The 19793-nt window shown below is 45.7% G+C and overlaps 1 protein-coding gene across 4 annotated transcripts in view; it reads right to left on the bottom strand.

Moving 5' to 3' along the window:
• LIMS1 (LIM zinc finger domain containing 1) overlaps nucleotides 1–19793 on the bottom strand; it is a 76318-nt gene that overhangs the window by 38056 nt on the left and 18469 nt on the right. The window contains exon 1 of one of the 4 annotated variants that reach the window (XM_074560469.1): nucleotides 5475–5664. The exons of 2 other annotated variants lie outside the window; for them this stretch is intronic. In XM_074560469.1, the coding sequence (XP_074416570.1) occupies nucleotides 5475–5527 (53 nt within the window). In that variant the 5' untranslated portion in view covers nucleotides 5528–5664. Of the gene's footprint in view, nucleotides 1–5474; nucleotides 5665–19793 lie in introns of those variants that run through there. One more of the 4 variants, XM_074560491.1, reaches the window with a different exon arrangement.

Here is a 19793-nt window from a genome sequence, read left to right as displayed (position 1 = left end):
CAAACTGGACTCCTTTTCTGCCCTGTGGGATCCCCCACCAATCCTCGCGAGAGATGAGGTTTCAAATCTGAAATTCCTCAAACAGCTGAACCTTAAGTTCTGAGTATCAAATGCATGTTGCAGGGACATTTTCTGGAGAGATGTTGGAGAATGCAAATGATATTTCCCCACTAACCCGCTTAAAGGTTGCCAGAAAGCACCTTGGATGGACCTCGCTCTGCAGGAAGAACTTCCCCAGCGAGTGCCTCCTGCTCCCCACACCCCCTTTTACCTTCCAGCCCCTATCTGCTGTTTATAATTCCTTTTTTAAGAGATTACATTCTTCTTGCGTGGGACGGGGCTGCTTGGACCTTTCACATTCCGTCAGAATTTTTGAGGACCGGCCAAGTTACCACAGCTTTTCTTATTACCGGTAACACGCAGCCTTCTTTTATGTCCTGTACTTTGAAGGTTCCCTCTTCATTTTGTAGTGCGTGCCTCTTCACTCATGCAACCGACCTTCCTCCTGCCCCCAGATAAAGCTAACATTGCAACTGCAATCCAATGGATAAGCATGGTATTATCAGTATTTCATTAGAGGAAAATATTCACCTATGTCTAAGCAGCAAAAGGTGGAACCTAGACAGAAACTATGCAGTCCTTCATTCATCCCAAGCAATAAATAACTTTTTACTATGTGGGACAAGGCTTATGCTTGAGTTTTCACTGCAGTCCTACAAATTGATTATCTTCATACACCAGGTCTGAAGTACTCTCTCTTAAATTTCCGTGAAAATACTGTGGTTCTGGTGACTGTAGGTATTCAGCAGAATTTTGCTATTTAAACATCTTTTAAGACAGACAGGTTATGTCTGCTTACTTTTCACTATGTTCAAAGGGATGTGAACAGTAATCCGTGATGCTGGAAACCATGTCAATGAATTTAGGAATAACAAAAACCACCAAGTACTCCCAATTTAGTAGATTTCTTCATGAGTCTGTATTTACACAGAATGCATGCTAACTACAGAATCCAGAAAAGACGAAATTTTAGCACTCTCATTCCACACAGAGAAGCCTTTATCAATTTCATTGATCTTTTTTCCACTCCAGTGGCACGTTCTTGTTTTGGTTTGTTTTTTTAAACTTTGAAGAACCCAGCAAATTTCAATTACATTTACTTGAAGATTTTCAAAGCAATAGAAAAAGTTATAGGGCATCATAAACAGTCAAAAAAGTAATCAGAAGAGCGTTATAAGAGTAGTATAAGAGTGCTCATAGCGTGCACACAGTTAAAAAGTGTCTGCGGTGGGGGAGCACATTTCTCCATCCCTCATTGCTCACCCAGCTTATCACCGGGATGAGTCTCCAGAGGAACATACCCAAAAGCGTTGGTTTTCTACCATTTTTTGCAAGGTCTGGAAGAAAAACACTCTTTACAGCCAAGGAAAAGTCTTGTATATCAGCTGGAATGCATGGGACTCGCTGGAGCAAGTGAAGGAAGGTGAAAATAACCTGACCAGCAGTTTTGCAAGAATCCCTGAAGCATCCAACTGATGTCCTGAAATGAAGCAAATGAAGCTTTACACCTCTCTGAATTAGAGGCTGCTGAGGTGAGTCCCCACAGATGGGTTTGGATGTCAAGGAATAGCGAACCGCACCTTGGGTCCCTGCTAGGGCAGGCGGTGACAAAAGGAAACAAACAGAGAGAAATCAAGCCACAAATCTAAGCGAACCTTGAAAAAAAAAATCCAAAGCTTCACAGGGAGCTTTGTTGATTCAAGGAGTTAAATAATTAACTAATTAAATGCTTCCTTCCTTGTCTAATGTGACACCAACATCTGTTTTGATGTTTCTTGCCCTGTTCCACTTAGCGATCAATCAGTCCTGAAGCATGCATATTTTACCTGTGGATTAGGATAAGTACTAAGGCACTTGCACTATCCGCATGGATGCTGCAAAGCATCGTTATGGATTTATGTCCATGCTCCAGCTGACCAAGCACATTTGCTGCAATTTAATGGTAGTTGCTGGGTTTGTTTTAAACCTCTTCTATGGATGCATGTCCCTGCCATACAATGTAAAGTAAAAAAATCTACATGATGGTGTGCTTGACGCCGTTCAGAGTAGCACTGTACTCAACCCGCCAAAGTCCTTTGGGATTTGAGGGGATAGAGGGAAGGCAAGGGGGCTTCTGCAGTGAGCATGGAGAGTCCCTCCTCGCCCTGGCGGCACCAAAGGCATCTCTACCTCCACCACAGGTGGCCTGTGAGGTTTTGGTGAGACAAGGCAGAGGTCCCTGCTCTCTTTACAATTGTTCTATTCCAATAATAATAAAAAAATATAAAAGCAAGCATGGGAAAATCTTCTGTCTACCGAAACATGGAGCAAGGTCTTTTGGCTGCCTCCTCCAAGCTCTCTGCACACACTGCCCCACGAATTCCTAAAATTCAGAAAAAAAAAACCCCAAAACGCAAAAGGCGCATTTTTCTCCAGCAAGTGGAATCCTACTTGGGCTGAGCTCTACAATACCTCCCTCTACTGGGAAAATGCTGCCTTCTTTCTCAGTGCCAGTATTTCTCTCTACAGCCAGAGGGAGGTATGGATTAACCCACACATGCTTTAATAATTCAGACCGGAGCCAAGGTGAATGACAGACCAGTGTCTGAAGATGCAGTTTAGCATTATAGCTAGAAATTTATGCTGTTAATCGGTTCAGGATCAATGCATGAGTAGGTGTGCAAAGAAGAAACCAGGCAACACAGCATGAATCAGTTTTGTCCTGCTGTTTGTACATAAGCCCCTTTTAAAAAAGAGTGATAAGCAAGTTGGCAAGCAGCTGAAGCTTTAAGATGGGTACAGTTACTCGTATGGACCATGAACTCCATGGGATAAACACCTTAAAAAAAAGAAAAAAAAAACCACACCAAAAAGATGGGGAAAGGGAGGGTTTAAAGCCAGCAAACTCAGAGTTTAGATTAATCTTCATAGCCTAGAACATGTGGAAAAACACAAGTAATTACTGATCTGCATTTCTAGATATGGGACCTTCTCTTCAGAATAATTTTTACTGACTTGGAATTAAAAGCCTCTTCTCAAAAGAGATTTTCAAACCCAGTCATAAATATACTTTTTACATTTAAGCACTTTGTGATGCATAAAGAACCTGAGTCTGAAAAAGACGACTGAAAAGTCTTATCTTTAAACAAGTACACTTCTACTTGCACCCTACTACTGTAGATATATCCAGAATATTTACTTTACTCTACTGTAATGGAATAAAATGCCTTTGGAATTGGGGGTAAAAAGCCCCTGGTGCCAGCTGGCATACTGTATGATTAAAAGTTCACCAGTAGATGCTACAAAACGCTGAGGAAGTCTCCAAGAAAAAAACAAAGACAGAAGCAGAACCTGAAAATGGGTGGCAAGTGAAGGAAACTGCCCGGAGGGCTGCTGCCCCAGATACTCTGGGGAATTACCTGCTCTGACGGTCGGGTTTGTGCCCCGAAAGCCAGTGAGCCCTTCCAGGGCTGCAGAAAGGCCTACTGAGCCATTCCAGATGGGCAACTGCTGAGACCTGGTTTTGCTGGAGAGCTAGTGGGAGATCTCAAAACAGGCCCCAGACTGACTTTGCCCTTTCACTGAAGGAATGGGAGTATTAGGAAGTCTACATTTTTCTCCAAAACAGCACTCATCAGGGTTAAATAAATGCAAACAAAACCACAGCACCCCATAAACTGCTTCCTCTGTTGACTGCCCAGCAATTATTCTCCTGGCCCCTTTGTCTTCCAGCTCACAAATACTTTTCAGATGACTAACGCTACATTGCAAGTAGAGAAAGAACAGCCTCTCATCAAGGTTTTGTGTTCTTTACACTGAAATGAAATTAATCTGCCAAGGACAGAAGACAGTACGCTCTCCTTGTGAAAAATGAAAGAGGTGCCAGTGACCCTGACAATATGCACATGCTTGAAAGCCCCACCATGTCATGGCACACAACCAAAAATGACCGCCAAAGCAGCAGGTGATGCTACTTTATGGGTGCAAGTCCTGGAGTTTTAGAAGGACAACCCACCCCTGGGGTCCCGAGAGGATACTGGAGCCTTTGAATGCTGCTGGTTGTAAGAAGAACAATGAGCTGAATGGTGAGGGATGGTCAATTTAGCAGCCCAAAAGAAGCCTCCATCCTGGCTGTACGTCTGTGAACATACCATACAGCCACCTCATGCAGTCCCTACTGGCCAAAAAACAAGGCAGGAGAAACGCATTACAAAGGAAAGGCATGGCGGAAGTCGGGGCACCTCTTGAGAGAGCACAGGAGACCAGATATACGGAAAAGTGGTCCTGTACTCTGACCAGCATTTCCAAGAAAGGTAGAACACAGTGGCTGCCTAGAGTTGATCACCTGTAAAAGGTCAGAGACTAGCACTATGATGGTTTCTGGTGTTAAGAATGTACTCTCTAAATCAGCATATACAAAGTAGCTCATGTGTCTAGAAAATAAAGCTGAATACATGCAAACACTTAAGAAACACAGGCAAAGTACAACTTTCAGCCACTCAAAAAATATTAATTTTTAAGTATATACATTTTGGTTTCAAAGTTATTAAAACTGGTAATCCATATCCATGCGGAAAAATCCATACTTGGAAATAAATTCACAGTGTGGAAGAAATGAAACTTCATCCTGAAAATTCAGAATAATGTAAAACGGAAACATCCCCAACTACCCCCATAACTTTGCAAAAATTACATTTGGATTCAGCACAAAAAATAAAAATTCTATCTCACCTGGATTTTTCATAATATTTTAAAGCACATGAAAAACACACTTAAGATTCTTAATTAGAGCAAAAGCCTTAAACCAAAAAAGCACAGCTGCCCTAACATAAAAGGTTTGCTTTGCTGGAAAAGTGACTGACTTCTCAACATAAAGACTCCCTCAAATTGAATCAGAAGCAATACAATCTCTGTAACAGGTGGGAAAAAACTATTCCTTCCACTGGAAATACACTTTAAGGTTCAGTTACTCCATCACAGTGTTCTGTGCCTCAGCCACTGACAATTATCATATTGCTCAAAAAAACCTGGCAGTGACGGGGTATCTTCAAACCGATCACGAATCCTCTGTTCTAGGTGGGGACGAAATAGTGTCCCTAAAAACACTGCAGATGAGCAACAGATAAAAAACTACTGGGAATACCAGGATACCTTGCCACATTTCAAGAATGACGAAAGACTTAGCTCAAAGCTCTGTTACCCATGCCGCTTGCTTTTAGTAGTAAACTCCAGCAAGCAAATCTATTACCCAGCCTCTTCCTAACTCCATTTATCACCGTTCCCATGCATGGCTCCTGCTTGTAAGAATTTCCCCGCAAAGGACTAAAAGACCATACAATTCGTCACCAGGCTGTCAGCTGGGAAAGCTGGGTAACATGCACCCAGGCAGACGCGACAGTCAGACCCTCAGCCCAAGCGACCGGGTGCATACTTACCGGCACCATGTAGCCTCGCTGGCAGCAGGTTCGCAATGGGCAGCCTTTCCCATATATAGCTTTACATTGAATACTCACTGTTTGCACGTTTTCCCTGTGGTTATTACTGGTAGTTGTGATAAAATTAAAAAAAAAAAAAAAAAAAAAAGTGACTTAGCAAACCACTTCCTTCTTTCACTCTGTAGAAATTTCATGCTGTAAAGAGGACAAATTCATCACAGTTTGGCTCCACAAATTGTCACACCAATTCTCCATCCCAAAACCACCAAGGAGACAGAAGGAAGCAAATTCTCCACCCCACAGGAAAAGGTATAGCTTTACATATACCATTGGTATTTTTAAAACGACAAAAGTACAGAAACTTGGAGAGGAAACAGCCAACAGCCGTAGATCCACTTCTCTGGATCATTCAGGGGTTTTCATCTTACAAATTTTCTGATAGTCCAGGGACTGAAGATAACTGTGACAACTTCATCATCAGTCCCTCCAGAGCTATACCTTAACTTGTGGCTTTTTACACTGTTATTCTGGGGACAAGTAGAGAAGGAACAGTCAACAACTCTGTGAACATAACCCCAGACATCTTGATGGGCATGACATGCCTGGGAAGAGCAACCCCTGGCTGGAGTCACCAGTGATCACTGACCAGCTGTGCAGGGCCATTCTATCCCACCACAAGGACCTCTGCCAATGCCAAGGGGAGAGGGAAGACCCTCTCTCCTCACCCTCCCACCTGCTGAGAAAGGAGGAATATCCTCTGATTTTCTCCTAGATGAAGGCAGCCAGTTTCACTCTCCATCTGCTGGAAGGCCACTGCTGTTTCTGGCAACCTCAATACAGGGCAAGGACTAACAGGGAACAGAAAATAACCATCACCTCCTAGAGCCGGTTACAGTGATCAACCTGCATGACCAAACAAGAGTTGAGCTGCATCTCTCTTCTCTGGACAGAGGCCCAAACTGTCTTCCTAAAGCAATCTGAACCCCTTGCATGCCTCTTCAAAGGCCCCAGGCAATCCTTTGCAAGTTAAAGCAGCAATATCCTCAAGACCAACAATGCTGATTGTTGGACTGGATGATCTGAAAAGGTCCCTTCCAACCTAGGCAATTCTATGATTCTATGTTCCCCTGCCACTTGCTACACAATCAGAGATGTATCAAGCGGAGTCTAAAACCTTGCTCACTGCCAGTGATGGGGACAGAGAAATGGTGCAAATATGCCCAAAAGCATTTTCCATTGTACGCTCTTAGTAACGTTCCTTTTGGCCTGCTACTGGTTACAGAGAAAAAAATTATGAAGATGCAACTTTCAGTTATTGTGCAGTCCATTTAGAGGTAACTTTCTTCCACTGAAGTAGTAGCTTGGACAGAGCCAAATGATTTTTAAAGGTTTAATATTTTCAAAACACAAATATCTAACCCTCCTAACACTATTTTACCACTCATTGACAAGAACGGTTACAAAGTATGCTTGTAGAGTTATAAAGGAATTCAAGAAAATGGGTGTTTTTTCGTTGGTCACTCAGAAGGGTATTTATTAATTTGTCTGTTTATGGACAGATATATCTTAAAAACAAATACATCATGTGAAAACATGATTACTTGCCCTCCAAGGTCCCAAGCTGTGAAACTGAGTAGGGCCAGCCCCAGATCTCCATCAGCATTTAATGCAGAAACTGATGTGCTGCTTTCAGACATGGCATTTGTGCTGGCATTTGACACTGACCCTAAAGGCAATGCAGAAATCTTCTCTATTCAGAAATTTAAAACTGTACTTAGTGCACTGTAGTGTTTTTATCTGCAATATTCAGTTGTTCTTGGTGAAGTCTGGTGCACAATACCTTGCTTTCTTACAAGATTTTTGTCAGACAATGCACATGAGTCTTGATAATCCTTCTTAGCTGCTTCCACCATACGCTATACTGTATGGTGAAATAATAACAAATAATGCTATACTGTACCAACAGAGCCTCATTTTGCTTTCCCTTCTCCACCACGTCTCTCTACATCCTGCTTCTTGCTCCTTCTATTTCTGTCTTCAGGCCACTTAACATTATCACTAACACTCTTTTGTGGACAAATTAACAATGCAAGTTATCTTTCCAAGCTGCTGTTTCCCATGCCGCCACATAGTGCTTCCTCATTTGAACTTCTTATCTCTTCCTGAGAAGGCCCTTCAAGTACAAAAACAGCAGCAAAGTTTTATTAAACTTATCACTGGACAGTTACTAACCTAGGGGAAAAAGTGCACTACAGCTTGGTCTCTCAAAATAATGTGTCAAATGTCAAGGTAAGAGCAGTTTGTTCTCGAGGATGAAGAAAATCACAATAAACCAGTTGCTGTACAGAATGAAAAGAGGCCTCGCTTGGGATTGCAATGTATGTTATTTCATATATTGCTCATATGCCAGCAGTTCCACTTTTATAGGAAGGAAGGACAGTTTGTTGATTCATGATGACTGTGAAAGCTGCAAGACTTCAAGGAGAATACCAATAAGCATCTGTTAAAAGGGAACTAAGAAAACAAGCATTAACTCTTCAATTAATACTTTTTAAAGCCTGTTTGAGTCATTCTTTAAGCAGTTTGGCCCGGCTAAACTATTTTTCAGTTTTGTTCACTTCGCAGTAGTTGGACCTGTTGTCAACCCATTTTCCAAAAGAGCTGTGCTCGAAGAAAACATGTGAACAAAATTACAGCTGAGGAGAGCAGGACAAGGCCAATCGCACAGTGACCATGCTCATAAGCACTGCCAGATCACTGCAGTCTGCAGTTGCCTGGACCAGGTATTTGGGGAAGTGCACAGCCGAGCCACGTAAACAGCTCTAGACAAAGTCATACAGTCCAACCAAGACCATAAGTTTGGTCCTGGCGCCAGGGTTTCCAGCACCAGCAGAAAATGGGATCAGCAGCCATGGCTCTGTGGTGATGATGAAGCTCCCGAGGTAGAGAAGGGGATGGACCTGGGTTAGGCATGAAATTAAACCAGTGATGTCAAGCAAAGGTTGACTACAGGAGGGAACCATTGCTCCAGACCCACATTTCCCATAGTATTTTTCTTTGCTCCTCTATCAGGCCACCAGAAACCAGAACAGCAGCACATGGGTGGAGACGGATCCTCAGGGCTGTTCCAGAATGCTCAGAGCCCTGCAGTTCCTGGCCAGGTCTGTGTCCTTCTCCCTGCTTCAGGCAGCTTGGGTCACCCTCCCCAAGGAGATCTTTGAGATGCCCGCATTGCCAGGAGCTGGCGGAGAAGCCAGACAGTCACACCCTGCAGCTGTCTGCCCCGCCACCCCCTGAGATCACCATTCCCGGAGCAAAATAAGCAGAAGGAAACACGTACTCATGCCTCAGCCATTCTAGTTTGCTGAGGGTGTACACACACCGGGTGACTGAGCTGACGGAGGAGCTCACCGCCACCGAAAGGGCAAAGTCTAGTTCCTTTTTTCTCCTTCCACTGCTCTTCCTTCCCCTACCACCACACTCCTTCCTCCTCTCACCTCCACCCCAGCTGCAAAGAGCTGCACCCTCCTTCAGGCCACCACTTGCTCTCACCAGAGCCCTCTCCCAGCCGGCACCGACTCCCCCACCCGCAGAAGACGGGTTTTTGGGGGAGTGGGTTAGGGAATTCAGCTGGTGCAGAGCAAGGGACCAGTGAGCGCCATACCCAGCCCAAGGGAGCAAGATGCAAGAAGCACCTCTTGATTTCAGCAAAAAGGGAGATGTTCCTTCAGCGTGGGCATCCCGCGCTGGGACCAGGGGCACAGGGCCGGCAGGTGCGTCCCCTCCACCATGTTCGCAGCAGGAGGTGACACGGCAGGCTGGGGAACAGGAGCGGGCCATGGCCATGGGCGCACTGGAACGGAGGGGAACTTTGTGAAAGCTGCATTTATCACCTTTTCGGGACCCTGTGATCCCAGCCCTCTCAAGGCTGGCAACCATCTCTCCCAATTAATCGGAATCCATAAAGCACCTGCAATTAGGCTTTCATACATTTCAGAAGTCATCTACATGCGAACCGCATGCTTCCCCCTGCAGACACGGAGTTAATGAAAACCCTTGACTCAGGCTGTGGTGCGGAGTGACCGGCCACCGACCAGAGCCACCACTTCTCACCGCCCTCACTTCCCTTCTTCACAACAAACGCTCCCAAACAGCTTTTGCAGCCGCCATCCCCAAAGTGATCCCCGCCCGACGGCCCGGCAGCACGCACCCGCCGGGGCAGGCCCCTGTCCGGCCGGGAAGCCGGCCTCGCCTCGGCCCGGCCCCGCCGCCCTCCCGCCGGCAGGTGGAGCCGGAGAGCCGCCATTTCCCCCCTCGCCGCCAGCGAGCGCCCCTTCACAACGCCCCTCCCCAAACGGAGGGGCGGCTGCTGCCTGCCCGGCAGAGGCCTGCCCGCCGCTCTCCCCACAAATCCCCACAAGCTGTGAAGGCGCTGCCTGTCCAGAAGAAGTAAAGGAGGGGTGGAAAAGTCCCTGGGGTTTTCCTTGCGGTCCTTCCTTTCAGTGTCATCAAAGCAGCTAACGCCAGGTCACCAAAGGCTAGCGGCAAATTCACAGACATCCACGCTGGAACTCCGAACCAGCCTGACCCAGGCTCAGCCAAGAAATCAAAATCCCAGCCGTTCAAGTAAGAAATTTTTTAGGATGAGGGTGGTTAGACACTGGCACTGGTTGCCCAGAGAGGTGGTAGATGCCCCATCCCTGGAAACATTCCAGGTCAGGTTGGACGGGGCTCTGAGCAACCTGATCTGCTTAAAGATGTCCCTGCTCATTGCAGGGGCTTGGACTAGCTGACCTTTAAAGGTCCTTCCAACCCAAACCTTCTGTGATTCTATGAAATGGCACCAATTAAAAAGATCTGCTCTCAACTGACAAGAGGGCCGTCATTGCTCTTCTCTTGAACTCACTGCAATATTTAAACACAACTTTTTAAACAGTGTTATCGCTACACCTGAAACAGGCGCAGAGGGATGCCCTGGGATAAACTGTGCTGCTTGACTGAGGGCCCTGCGCAAAGAAGTGATGGGAAACACCAGTTCCATGGCCAGACTGGCTCTCCTTGCCCAGCGTCCTCTCCTGGGCCCAGTGGCACCCGCAGGCTGAGCAGAGCAGGAGCAGGGACTCGGGGGCCAGGCGGGAGCAGATGGCACAGCTACTGTGATGTGGGACTGGAGTCACAGCAGCTGATCAGAGGAAGTATTTGATGTAGGAAGCTGTCAAAAGCTTCCTCTCTAACATGCTTAGGAATAACAGCAGAAAGGCTTGACCTTTCTGCCAACATACTCTTGGAAGAAGCGAAGGCGATGTTTCACAGTTAAACAATGGACCTCTGGGACCCCCAACATAAGAAGGACTTGGACCTGTTGGAGTGAGTCCAGTGGAGGGCCACGAAGATGATGAGAGGGCTGGAGCACCTCTCCTATGAGGACAGGCTGAGAGTTGGGGTTGTTCAGCCTGGAGAAGAGAAGGCTCCAGGGAAATCTTATAGCAGCCTGCCAGTACCTGAAGGGGGTCTACAAAAAAGATGGGGAGGGACTCTTTATCGGGGGTGTAGTGATAGGATGAGGGGAAAAGGTTTTGAACTGAAAGAGGGGAGGTTTAGATTAGATATTAGGAAGAAATTCTTTCCTGTGAGGGTGGTGAGGCACTGGAACAGGTTGCCCAGGGAAGCTGTGGATGCCCCATCCCTGGAAGTGTTCAAGGCCAGGCTGGATGGGGTTTTGAGTAACCTGGTCTAGTGGGAGGTGTCCCTGCCCATGGCAGGGGGGTTGGAACTAGATGATCTTTAAGGTCCCTTCCAACTCTAACCATTCTGTGATTCCATGAATTTGCTCCCAAAACAGTAAATGCTACTCACCAGTTACTTTTTGAATCCCCAGGGCATTAATGTTCATCAAGCTACCTACTTTGAATCTGCCTGTGGTCCTGGTTACTGTTATAATTTCATCTGCAGAGTCCAAAGCCGCATCGACCAGATCCTAGCCCCAGGATCCTCATGGCCAGAAAGGGAAGAAATCATCCCTGCCGTTCTCCCTGTCCTCCTCCTCTGCAGTTCCCATGAAGGGGGGAAGACAAACAGGAGGGCTACATATTGCCCAGCATGGCTGGATGGTGCCCTGCAGTCTGCATCCTGACAAGTGGGGAGATGTGCATACCCCATCACATGCAGACAGCACAGCCTTGCGCAGGCAGTTCTCACCCCAAACTAAAGCACACTCATCGAGGATATGCCAGGGCAAGAGTCCCATTTTGGGACCTCTGACTTCACCCACCAACCCCACTGGCAGAAAAGCATATGGAAAGAGGAAATGCTGTTTTGGAAAGAAAAGCGATTCTAATTCCCTAGCTATCATGTTCCTCCTCTTTCACTTACAGAGACTGCAGACACATTAACTCACAACCAAAATAGATTTGCCATCCACAGACACAACCCTGCTCCTAGATTTCAGTAAAGTAGCATGCATTAGTTTGCGGTCGCTGCACTCTTTCCAGTCTTCTTCTAGGCCTTCTAACAAGGCCTCTCTGTTATCTTCCTCGGGCAGGACAATGGCTCTCAGGCTTTTTCACTAATGACTACACAGGCTCTTCAAAAAAAATCTAGGTCGACCCTCCTTTATATTTTACATATAACGTTTCCATAACAAGAGCTGGTTTTCTGTGCAAGCACATGATAAGACATGCTATGTCTTTGCAATACATCCTCCAAGTAGCCCAGCCCATGGCCATTTGAATTCTCCTTCATGAGTACAACTCTTAGCACTTCACTTTTTGAAATTTCAGCTTCTTCACTGTGGACCCTCTCTCCAGCCTGCCAAGATAATTTTGAATGCATCTTCTGTGCCCACCAAGGTTTCTCCAAGTGAAGGAGGACCCCCACAAACTTCATAAGCCAACTTTCAGCTCCAGCATCCAGGTCAGTGATCAAGTTCTTCTGGAGCCCCTACTACAAGAAAGATGTGGACGTGCTGGAACGTGTCCAGAGAAGGGCCACGAGGATGATCAGAGGCCTGGAGCACCTCTCCTGTGAGGACAGACTGAGAGAGTTGGGGTTGTTCAGTCTGGAGAAAAGAAGGCTCCGAGGAGACCTCATAGTGGCCTACCAGTATCTTAAGGGGGCCTACAGGAAAGCTGGTGAGGGACTTTTTAGGATGTCGGGTCATGGATTAAAACTAGAGATGGGACGATTCAGACTGGACGTTAGGAAGTTGTTCTTCACCATGAGGGTGGTGAGACACTGGCACAGGTTGCCCAGAGAGCTGGTGGAAGCCCCATCCCTGGAAGTTTTTAAGGCCAGGCTGGATGGGGCTCTGAGCAACCTGATCTAGTGGGAGATGTCCCTGCCCATGGCAGGGGGGTTGGAACTAGGCGATCTTTAAGGTCCCTTCCAACCCTAACAATTCTATGATTCTAAGTTATTAAATGCAAGTGGGAAAGGAGAACGTCCTGCAAGGGACTGTCAGGAAGGTCCTGGTAGGGGGAGGTCCTGCTGGTGGCTCAGTATCAAAAGAAGAATTCCTGCCCAAATGCTTCTTTCCAAGCAGCTGCACACCTCCCTTCTGGCAATTTCACCTAGACTGGTATTTCCAAACTGCCACGTGCTTCTCTACTAAACAAGGCCAATAGCAGTGAAACCTAGCACTGAGTCCAAACTAACACATCTTGCAAGGGGAAGATGAAGAAATGGGAGGAGGTAGCAGCAGCACTTCTGTGAGTGGTCTAGGACAGCCACAAACCAGTGGCAACAGCGGAGGGGTGGATACATAGAGGAAGAGAAGCCCTGTGCTCCAGCAAAGTTGATCACTGTGGCTCTAGCTCTAGAGCCTCTTTCTCTTGTTTGCTTATGAAATTTTGTATGAGACAACATCAGCAGACACACCTCGTTTATTCCCTCATTTATTCATGTAAGGCATGCTCATTTGTCAGAGTTGGAAAATTGGCTGCTTTGAAACGTTCTGTTCATAGAAATCCACGTCGCTTTTTTAATGTTGTACTACTCAGTAAGTGCTTATATTGACTATTAGTTGCATTCATGCCTTGCAAGGGATCAAAGTTAGGCAGACTGAGCTTTAATTCTCCAGCAGCCTATTTTTGCCACAAATACATATAATATAAATACTGCGTTCACTCTTCTGCATGTCTTCTGGGGCCTCTTACATGAGCTCTGAAAAAGCATCCCTAATGAGCATTACAGCAGTCTCTAAACCATTCAGCGCTACTGCTGACACCATGCACATAGTATTAAGCCAAAATATTACAGAAATTGTATCACACTATGTGACATTAACGTTAAGAAGAGCATTCTTCCTCACCATTATTACTGCATATTATTATCTTAAAGGATTAAACAGGAACAGTGACAGCCAGAGCAAAATAAACAACATGCAAACTGAAAGGTTATGCCTGTGGAATGGTACAAAAGGACCAAAAGATAAATCTCCTGTGAGAAATTATTTACACATTTCAGCCTGCTTCTGGCTCCATTCACTGCCAGGGTTTCAGTAATGGTCTCCTCCGTCCCTGGGGTTATGTGAAAGGGGAAATGAGATAACGCCCAACCCGTCATTCTTACAGCACGCCAGCCCTTTGAACAGCACCCAGCAGTCACACTCTGACTAACACCATCGGTAGCCGCTTTCCTCCCAAACTCACTGGCAGCGGACCAGGGATCTCCCTCCCAGGCATGCTGCTGCAGACCTGGGGCCAGCTAGCTGCCGCTGGCCACCATGCCTCTCTCCGAGCCCCTGCCTCCCTCTGAGCCCTGCTGCAAGTCGACGCTCACTCATCCGAGTCAAGAAACACTTCCACTTCTAATAGGACCCCTTTTGCTCCCCACTGTCTCACCCAGAAAGAGTCAGGGATATAAGTTATTCCTTTCCCTCTCTCCTCTCAGTGATACCAAATAACTTTGGATTGCTTGCCAGTGTCTCACCAGGGCACTGCAAGGGCTTGCCCTACTCCCCAGCCTTTGCAAGATGATGATGGAGGTTCGGCTTGTGAAGAAAGCCAGAGCACCCAGGGCATCAGGGGGCATGTACTTTGTCTTTGAATCTCACAGCCACCTCAGGGTTCTCTGGCTCAAGGGTCAGCTGAGATAACGCCTGTCGGGACTTGCCCACCTGGTCAGGGCTGGATTATGGAGCGTAAACGCCTGCCCCAACCTGAGTGAAAACTCAGACAAACCTACTCACTGCAAAGACTGGATTTGTTTCAAGAGCAATTTGCTCAGTGCCCAGATAAAGAAACTGCACAGAATTTTCTTATTTGTAGCAATCTTCCATGCAGCTATGAACTTCTGGGTTACTGATCGACTGTAGCATTAAAAAAAATAAAATCAGTAAAAAGGTTCACATTTAACAACACTAGAGGAATAAATTTAGGCAGCAGCAGAGGGAAAAACAAGTTATTACATATCAGCCCAGTGAAGATGAGCTGAGTGAAACAGCTTAATTGTTTGGTGGGGAAAATACAGTGAGTCACCCTTTAAGATTTCGAGTGTTCTCAATATAATCTCTCACAAGACTGCAAAGTACTTTAAAGACTCAGAAAGATACTACAGGCTCTCTGATTCAAATATCCCACCTATGACTAAATGTTTTGATTATTTGACTTCAATCACACTATCGGCTGGGTCCCCAGTTTGAATAAATCTGTGTTACAACGTGAAACTGCCTTGAAGTTTTTTATTACATACTGGTTGGCATATTTGCATACTGCACAAGCAACAGAAATTATTACCACGTATGTGTAGCACTGATGACTTCTGTGCTCACCATTCACCCTCCCACCTCACCCACCATGCTGCTTTCCTCTCCTGCCCTTCTCCCACCCTATTTTAAGAGACAGAGAAAATGAAGAGTGCAAAGGCTTATATCTTCTCCAAGCAGAGCAACTTTCTAAGCAGCTGGAAATACATGGAACATTGCTTTCTGTTCATAGCCTGAAGTACTTCTATTCATGGGACAGCCCTTTCTAGTCCACGTATCTGCCTTTGCATGTCAGCGCAGTAACCCTCAAGAACTCCTCCAGCCTTTTTTCAGGTCAACATCACTGGGATCATGCATCTGCAGAAACCATCCCAGCATTTCACCCAGCTCCCCTTCCGTCACCTAGGCAGATTGCCAGGCCCTGCCCACCCTCCCCTCCTTCCTCAGCATCTTCCTCCTCTCACCCACTGGCTTATCCAGGGACTTATTTTCCTTATCAGTGCTCTTGCAGTAGTGCAGTGGGAAAGAGCAGCAAGGGAGAGGGAGGAGTGTGTGTAGAATGTTTAAGCCGGTAAGAAACAAAAGGATATCCTTCAGAAGATAAACCCCCAAAAAACTTATCTGTAATCACTCACCATTAAAGTCTTGTGTTTGACCTTACAAGCATAAAGCTCTGGCGTAATTGCTACCGGCAATCACTAAGAGTGCTAGTTTGTAGAAAGTCGGTACACATATTGCCCATATTTTAAAGCTCTTGCAATTTATACTGCTTTATGTGACAGCAGCTATGCGGTAACTTTCCAAGCTGGCGCTATCATTTGACTCATTTATTTTTTTCCCCTGAAAAATAGGGACACCTTACAGCAAAGCAGAGCAGTCATATCTGCTGGGTAACCTACTGCTACATTGTGCTGGCTGTAACAAAAGTCATCATTAAGGGGAAACAAAACCACTTTCATTATAAATCAAGTTCAGTCACCCTACTGCTTAGCACTAAATAATAAAATGAATGAATTTAGTAAATTTGTATCAACACTTTTTTTTTTTGCAATTCCACCTGTGGGATATTAAACACACTGTTAACGCCAGAATTGTATTCCTGTGACAGTATTACCTGATTTTGCTTATTTTAGGTAAGAAGAAGGGAATGTCAAGGCAGGGCTGTCAAGGCAGGGACCCATTCCCCAGATGACAAACCTCTTTACATACCACAGCTCTCCACTGGCTGCTTCCCTCTACTGTGTACTGACTCTAGTGTTTGAGCATCTCATGGTCCTTAAACTATTTTCCCTGGAGCACTCCTGCAAGACAGGGTGGTACCGTGAGGCTCGGCTGGCAGCCTGGGACCTGAGACACTTACCAAAGGCAAAGGAGCGGGAGAGGTGCAGTGCAGGGGACCAGATCCCACTCTGGGTTTGCATCCTCACCTCAGACCCCATGTAACCTCGGCATACGCTCTAGCAGAAAGGCTGTTCAGTTAAAAAGAAAGGGAGAAAAAAAACCCCACAAACCAAAACCCAGAATAGCTTAACTTGAGCAAAAGGGAAGGACTTTAGGGCTCTCAAGCTTGTGAGCAAAGCACTCATGAGCAGCGCAGTCCCACCTCAGCTGGATTTGCAGCCTGTCTGCCAGCCGGGCTGGGTTCTCTGGTATTTAAGAGCTGTCTCTGAAAGCTAGGGACACAGCTAGACAGGGGGTGTCCATCTATCCCACTCCTTTTCCCTACTCCTTTAGAATCATAGAATTGCCTAAGTTGGAAGGGGCCTTTCAGATCATTGAGCCCAATCATCAACCTAATACTGACAAAAACCATCACTAAACCATATTGCCAAGCACTATGTCTACCCGTCTTTTAAAAACCTCCAGGCATGGTGCCTCAACCGCTTCCCTGGGCAGCCTGTTCCAATGCTTAACAACCCCTTCAGCGTAAAAATTTTTCCTAATATCTAATCTAAGCCTCCCCTGGCGCAACTTGAGGCCGTTTCCTCTTGTCATATCACCTGTTACTTGGGAGAAGAGGCTGACCCCACCTCGCTACAACCTCCTTTCAGGTAGTTGCAAAGAGCAAAAGGTCTCCCCTCAGCCTCCTTTTCTCCAGGCTAAACAACCCCAGCTCCCTCAGATGCTCCTCTGCCTGAGTGTTTATACCAGGCGGTGCAAAGAGAAGTGAATCGCACCCAGGTGGGGATCATTAGCACAAACCCAGGTGAGCAGGATCCCCAGCAAAGGCCATCTTCCAAAGTGCCTTGGCGGGCTCCCACTTTTTCATTTTCAGAGAGGGCAGGCAAGCACTGCTCCAAGAGAAAAGGTGTGGTGGGACAGAAGGAATCTGGGCTGGAAGGCACAGTGGGCCAGATCAGTAGGGATGCCGCCCAAGTCACCTCGCCTCCGCATTTGCTGCTTCCCAACAGCCCTGCAAGTTTTGGCACACACTTGCTCCCTAACCTCGCTGCCTGGCTGTGCCCCTCCACCTTTCCTCCCCTTAACCGGCCTCAATAAATAGAGCATTGGATATCAGGCATTTCACTTTAGGAGAAGAAAACAGCTCTTTTGCCTGCAATGGGAAACCAACGAGTTCCCATTCAAATCAAAAGGAAAAGATCACATGGATGCATTTCAATTAATTGCATTGGAGAGGCAGCCTGCAAGCATGCTTCCCTTTCAGACAGACCCCTTCATTTACATCTTCTCTTGGAGAAGGGGTGGTTTTCAGCTGAGTTACCTGGGGGGTTCATTTCATTACACAGCGTCTATAAGCTGGAAGGAGGCTGTATGTGCAGAGGGCTCAATTTAGCTGAGCCATAATCAGGGGGCAAATAAGGGGAAAGAAGAAAGAACTGGTTTTCCATCTGTTAGAGCAGTGGTCTCCAAACTATTTTCATCATGTACACCTACCAGTAAAAACTTTTGAGCATGCATCCTCAATATATGTATATTTATTTGTTTATAAATTATGTGTGTGTACTACTGAAGTCCCAATATTTTCTTCTCGCACCCCAATGCATCGTCCTGTGCACGCATCCCCTTTGGAGAGTGCTGTGCCAGATAACATGGTGACAGTGGCCACTTGGTGCCAGAAGCAGGACACAGATGGACAACCAGCAGACAACTGCTGAAACCCAAGTGTCAGCTGAAGAAATTCACAGACAAATGATGAAGCAGACAGGAAATGAGGTCTAGAGCAGGAGGTTGTACCTTCACATGCCCTCTGTTCCCTTTTTTGTTTCACCCAGTCTTCTCTGAAATGCTTGTCCAAGGAAAGTTGTCCCCACAGAGCCCCCTCCACAGCCTGCTCTCCTTGGCAGGGACTAAAATAAGGACCACATCAAGTTCTACCCTTCTGTAGTTCTGTCTCCTCAGGAAGCCATCACAAGAAAAACAGTGCTTGTGGGCTCTGCTGGGGGAAGGTTCATGGCAAAAATGAAGGGCACATGAACAGCCAGAGAGCAAGTGCATTTGTTCACGCGTGAAGACTGCAGTGATTTAAGAGACGTTTCAAATTGACTTGGATAAACTGGGGTAACCATCCTTGTTTGGATTTAAAGGAGGTGATTTTTTAGGTTTAACTTTAAGGATGACCCCATGCACAGCTCACCAATGATTTAATAGGAATATGAACACATCAACTGCCATCTGCCCCCTGGTACCGACCCATCATGTGGGCCCTTATGCCAGTACCACCATCAAATACTCCAGGGCAACCTTCAGATAGCATGAAGCAAAAAAAACCTAACCAAAAGAAAAACAGCATAAGACTTTTTTGGAGTAAGAGGGTGTGGTATTTCTCAGAAATTTTTTCCCTTAAAAGTAATTTTTAAAGCCTCTTGGGACACACACCCTTCATGAAAGAATGTGAAGAAGGAGCATTCACAGAGATCCTAGAAGCAATCTAAATATGGGCCACACAGGAGGTGTGTTATGCATATAAATGATCATGTTCGGATAAAGAATTACTGTCACGGCATACCCTCAACAAGCAGTTAAAAACTGAGGTCTAAAATCAGTACTAATCTGCAGTGGGGTTTTGGCACATCATTTGTGCTTCCTCTGACAACAGGCATTTCCGTTTTCACTTCCATTTACTTCTAACTGCTATAAAATAGCAAGTCATGAAGTTCAGTAGTACATCAATTATTCAGTATATAAATAAATATAAATATTAACTTAACATCAGATGTGAGGTAAGGTACAGGTCAATTTTATGTGTGGAAAATAGGGCAAATGTAGAAGAATAAGGGCAATACCAGAACTCATGTTAGAATCCTATACTTATTTTTTCCCTTAATTCCTTCCCCTATCATAAGTTATACGTTTGTAATAATGATAGGAATAGATGAAGAAAACATAAGCCCTAGAAGGAAATATGCTTTAACCTGGAACTTCCATAAACACTCAAAACTTATTAGGAACTTATTTAAAAATACTGCTGCCATACGGCTCCAAAAAAATCTGATGTACTTCTTTCAGAATAACCATCACCACCCTAATTTGAAGATAAGATTTAGCAGAAGAAACTGAAATCCCCAGATGTTGTGCCTAACAAAAAGTAAACACTAATTTTGTGTACTAGATATTCCAATAATAGAAAGAAGTTACTTCCAAAATTTACTTTCTTG

This window comes from Larus michahellis, chromosome 1 (genome assembly GCF_964199755.1).
Source record: "Larus michahellis chromosome 1, bLarMic1.1, whole genome shotgun sequence".
NCBI lineage: Eukaryota > Metazoa > Chordata > Aves > Charadriiformes > Laridae > Larus > Larus michahellis.
This window is presented reverse-complemented; position numbering and strand designations above follow the sequence as displayed.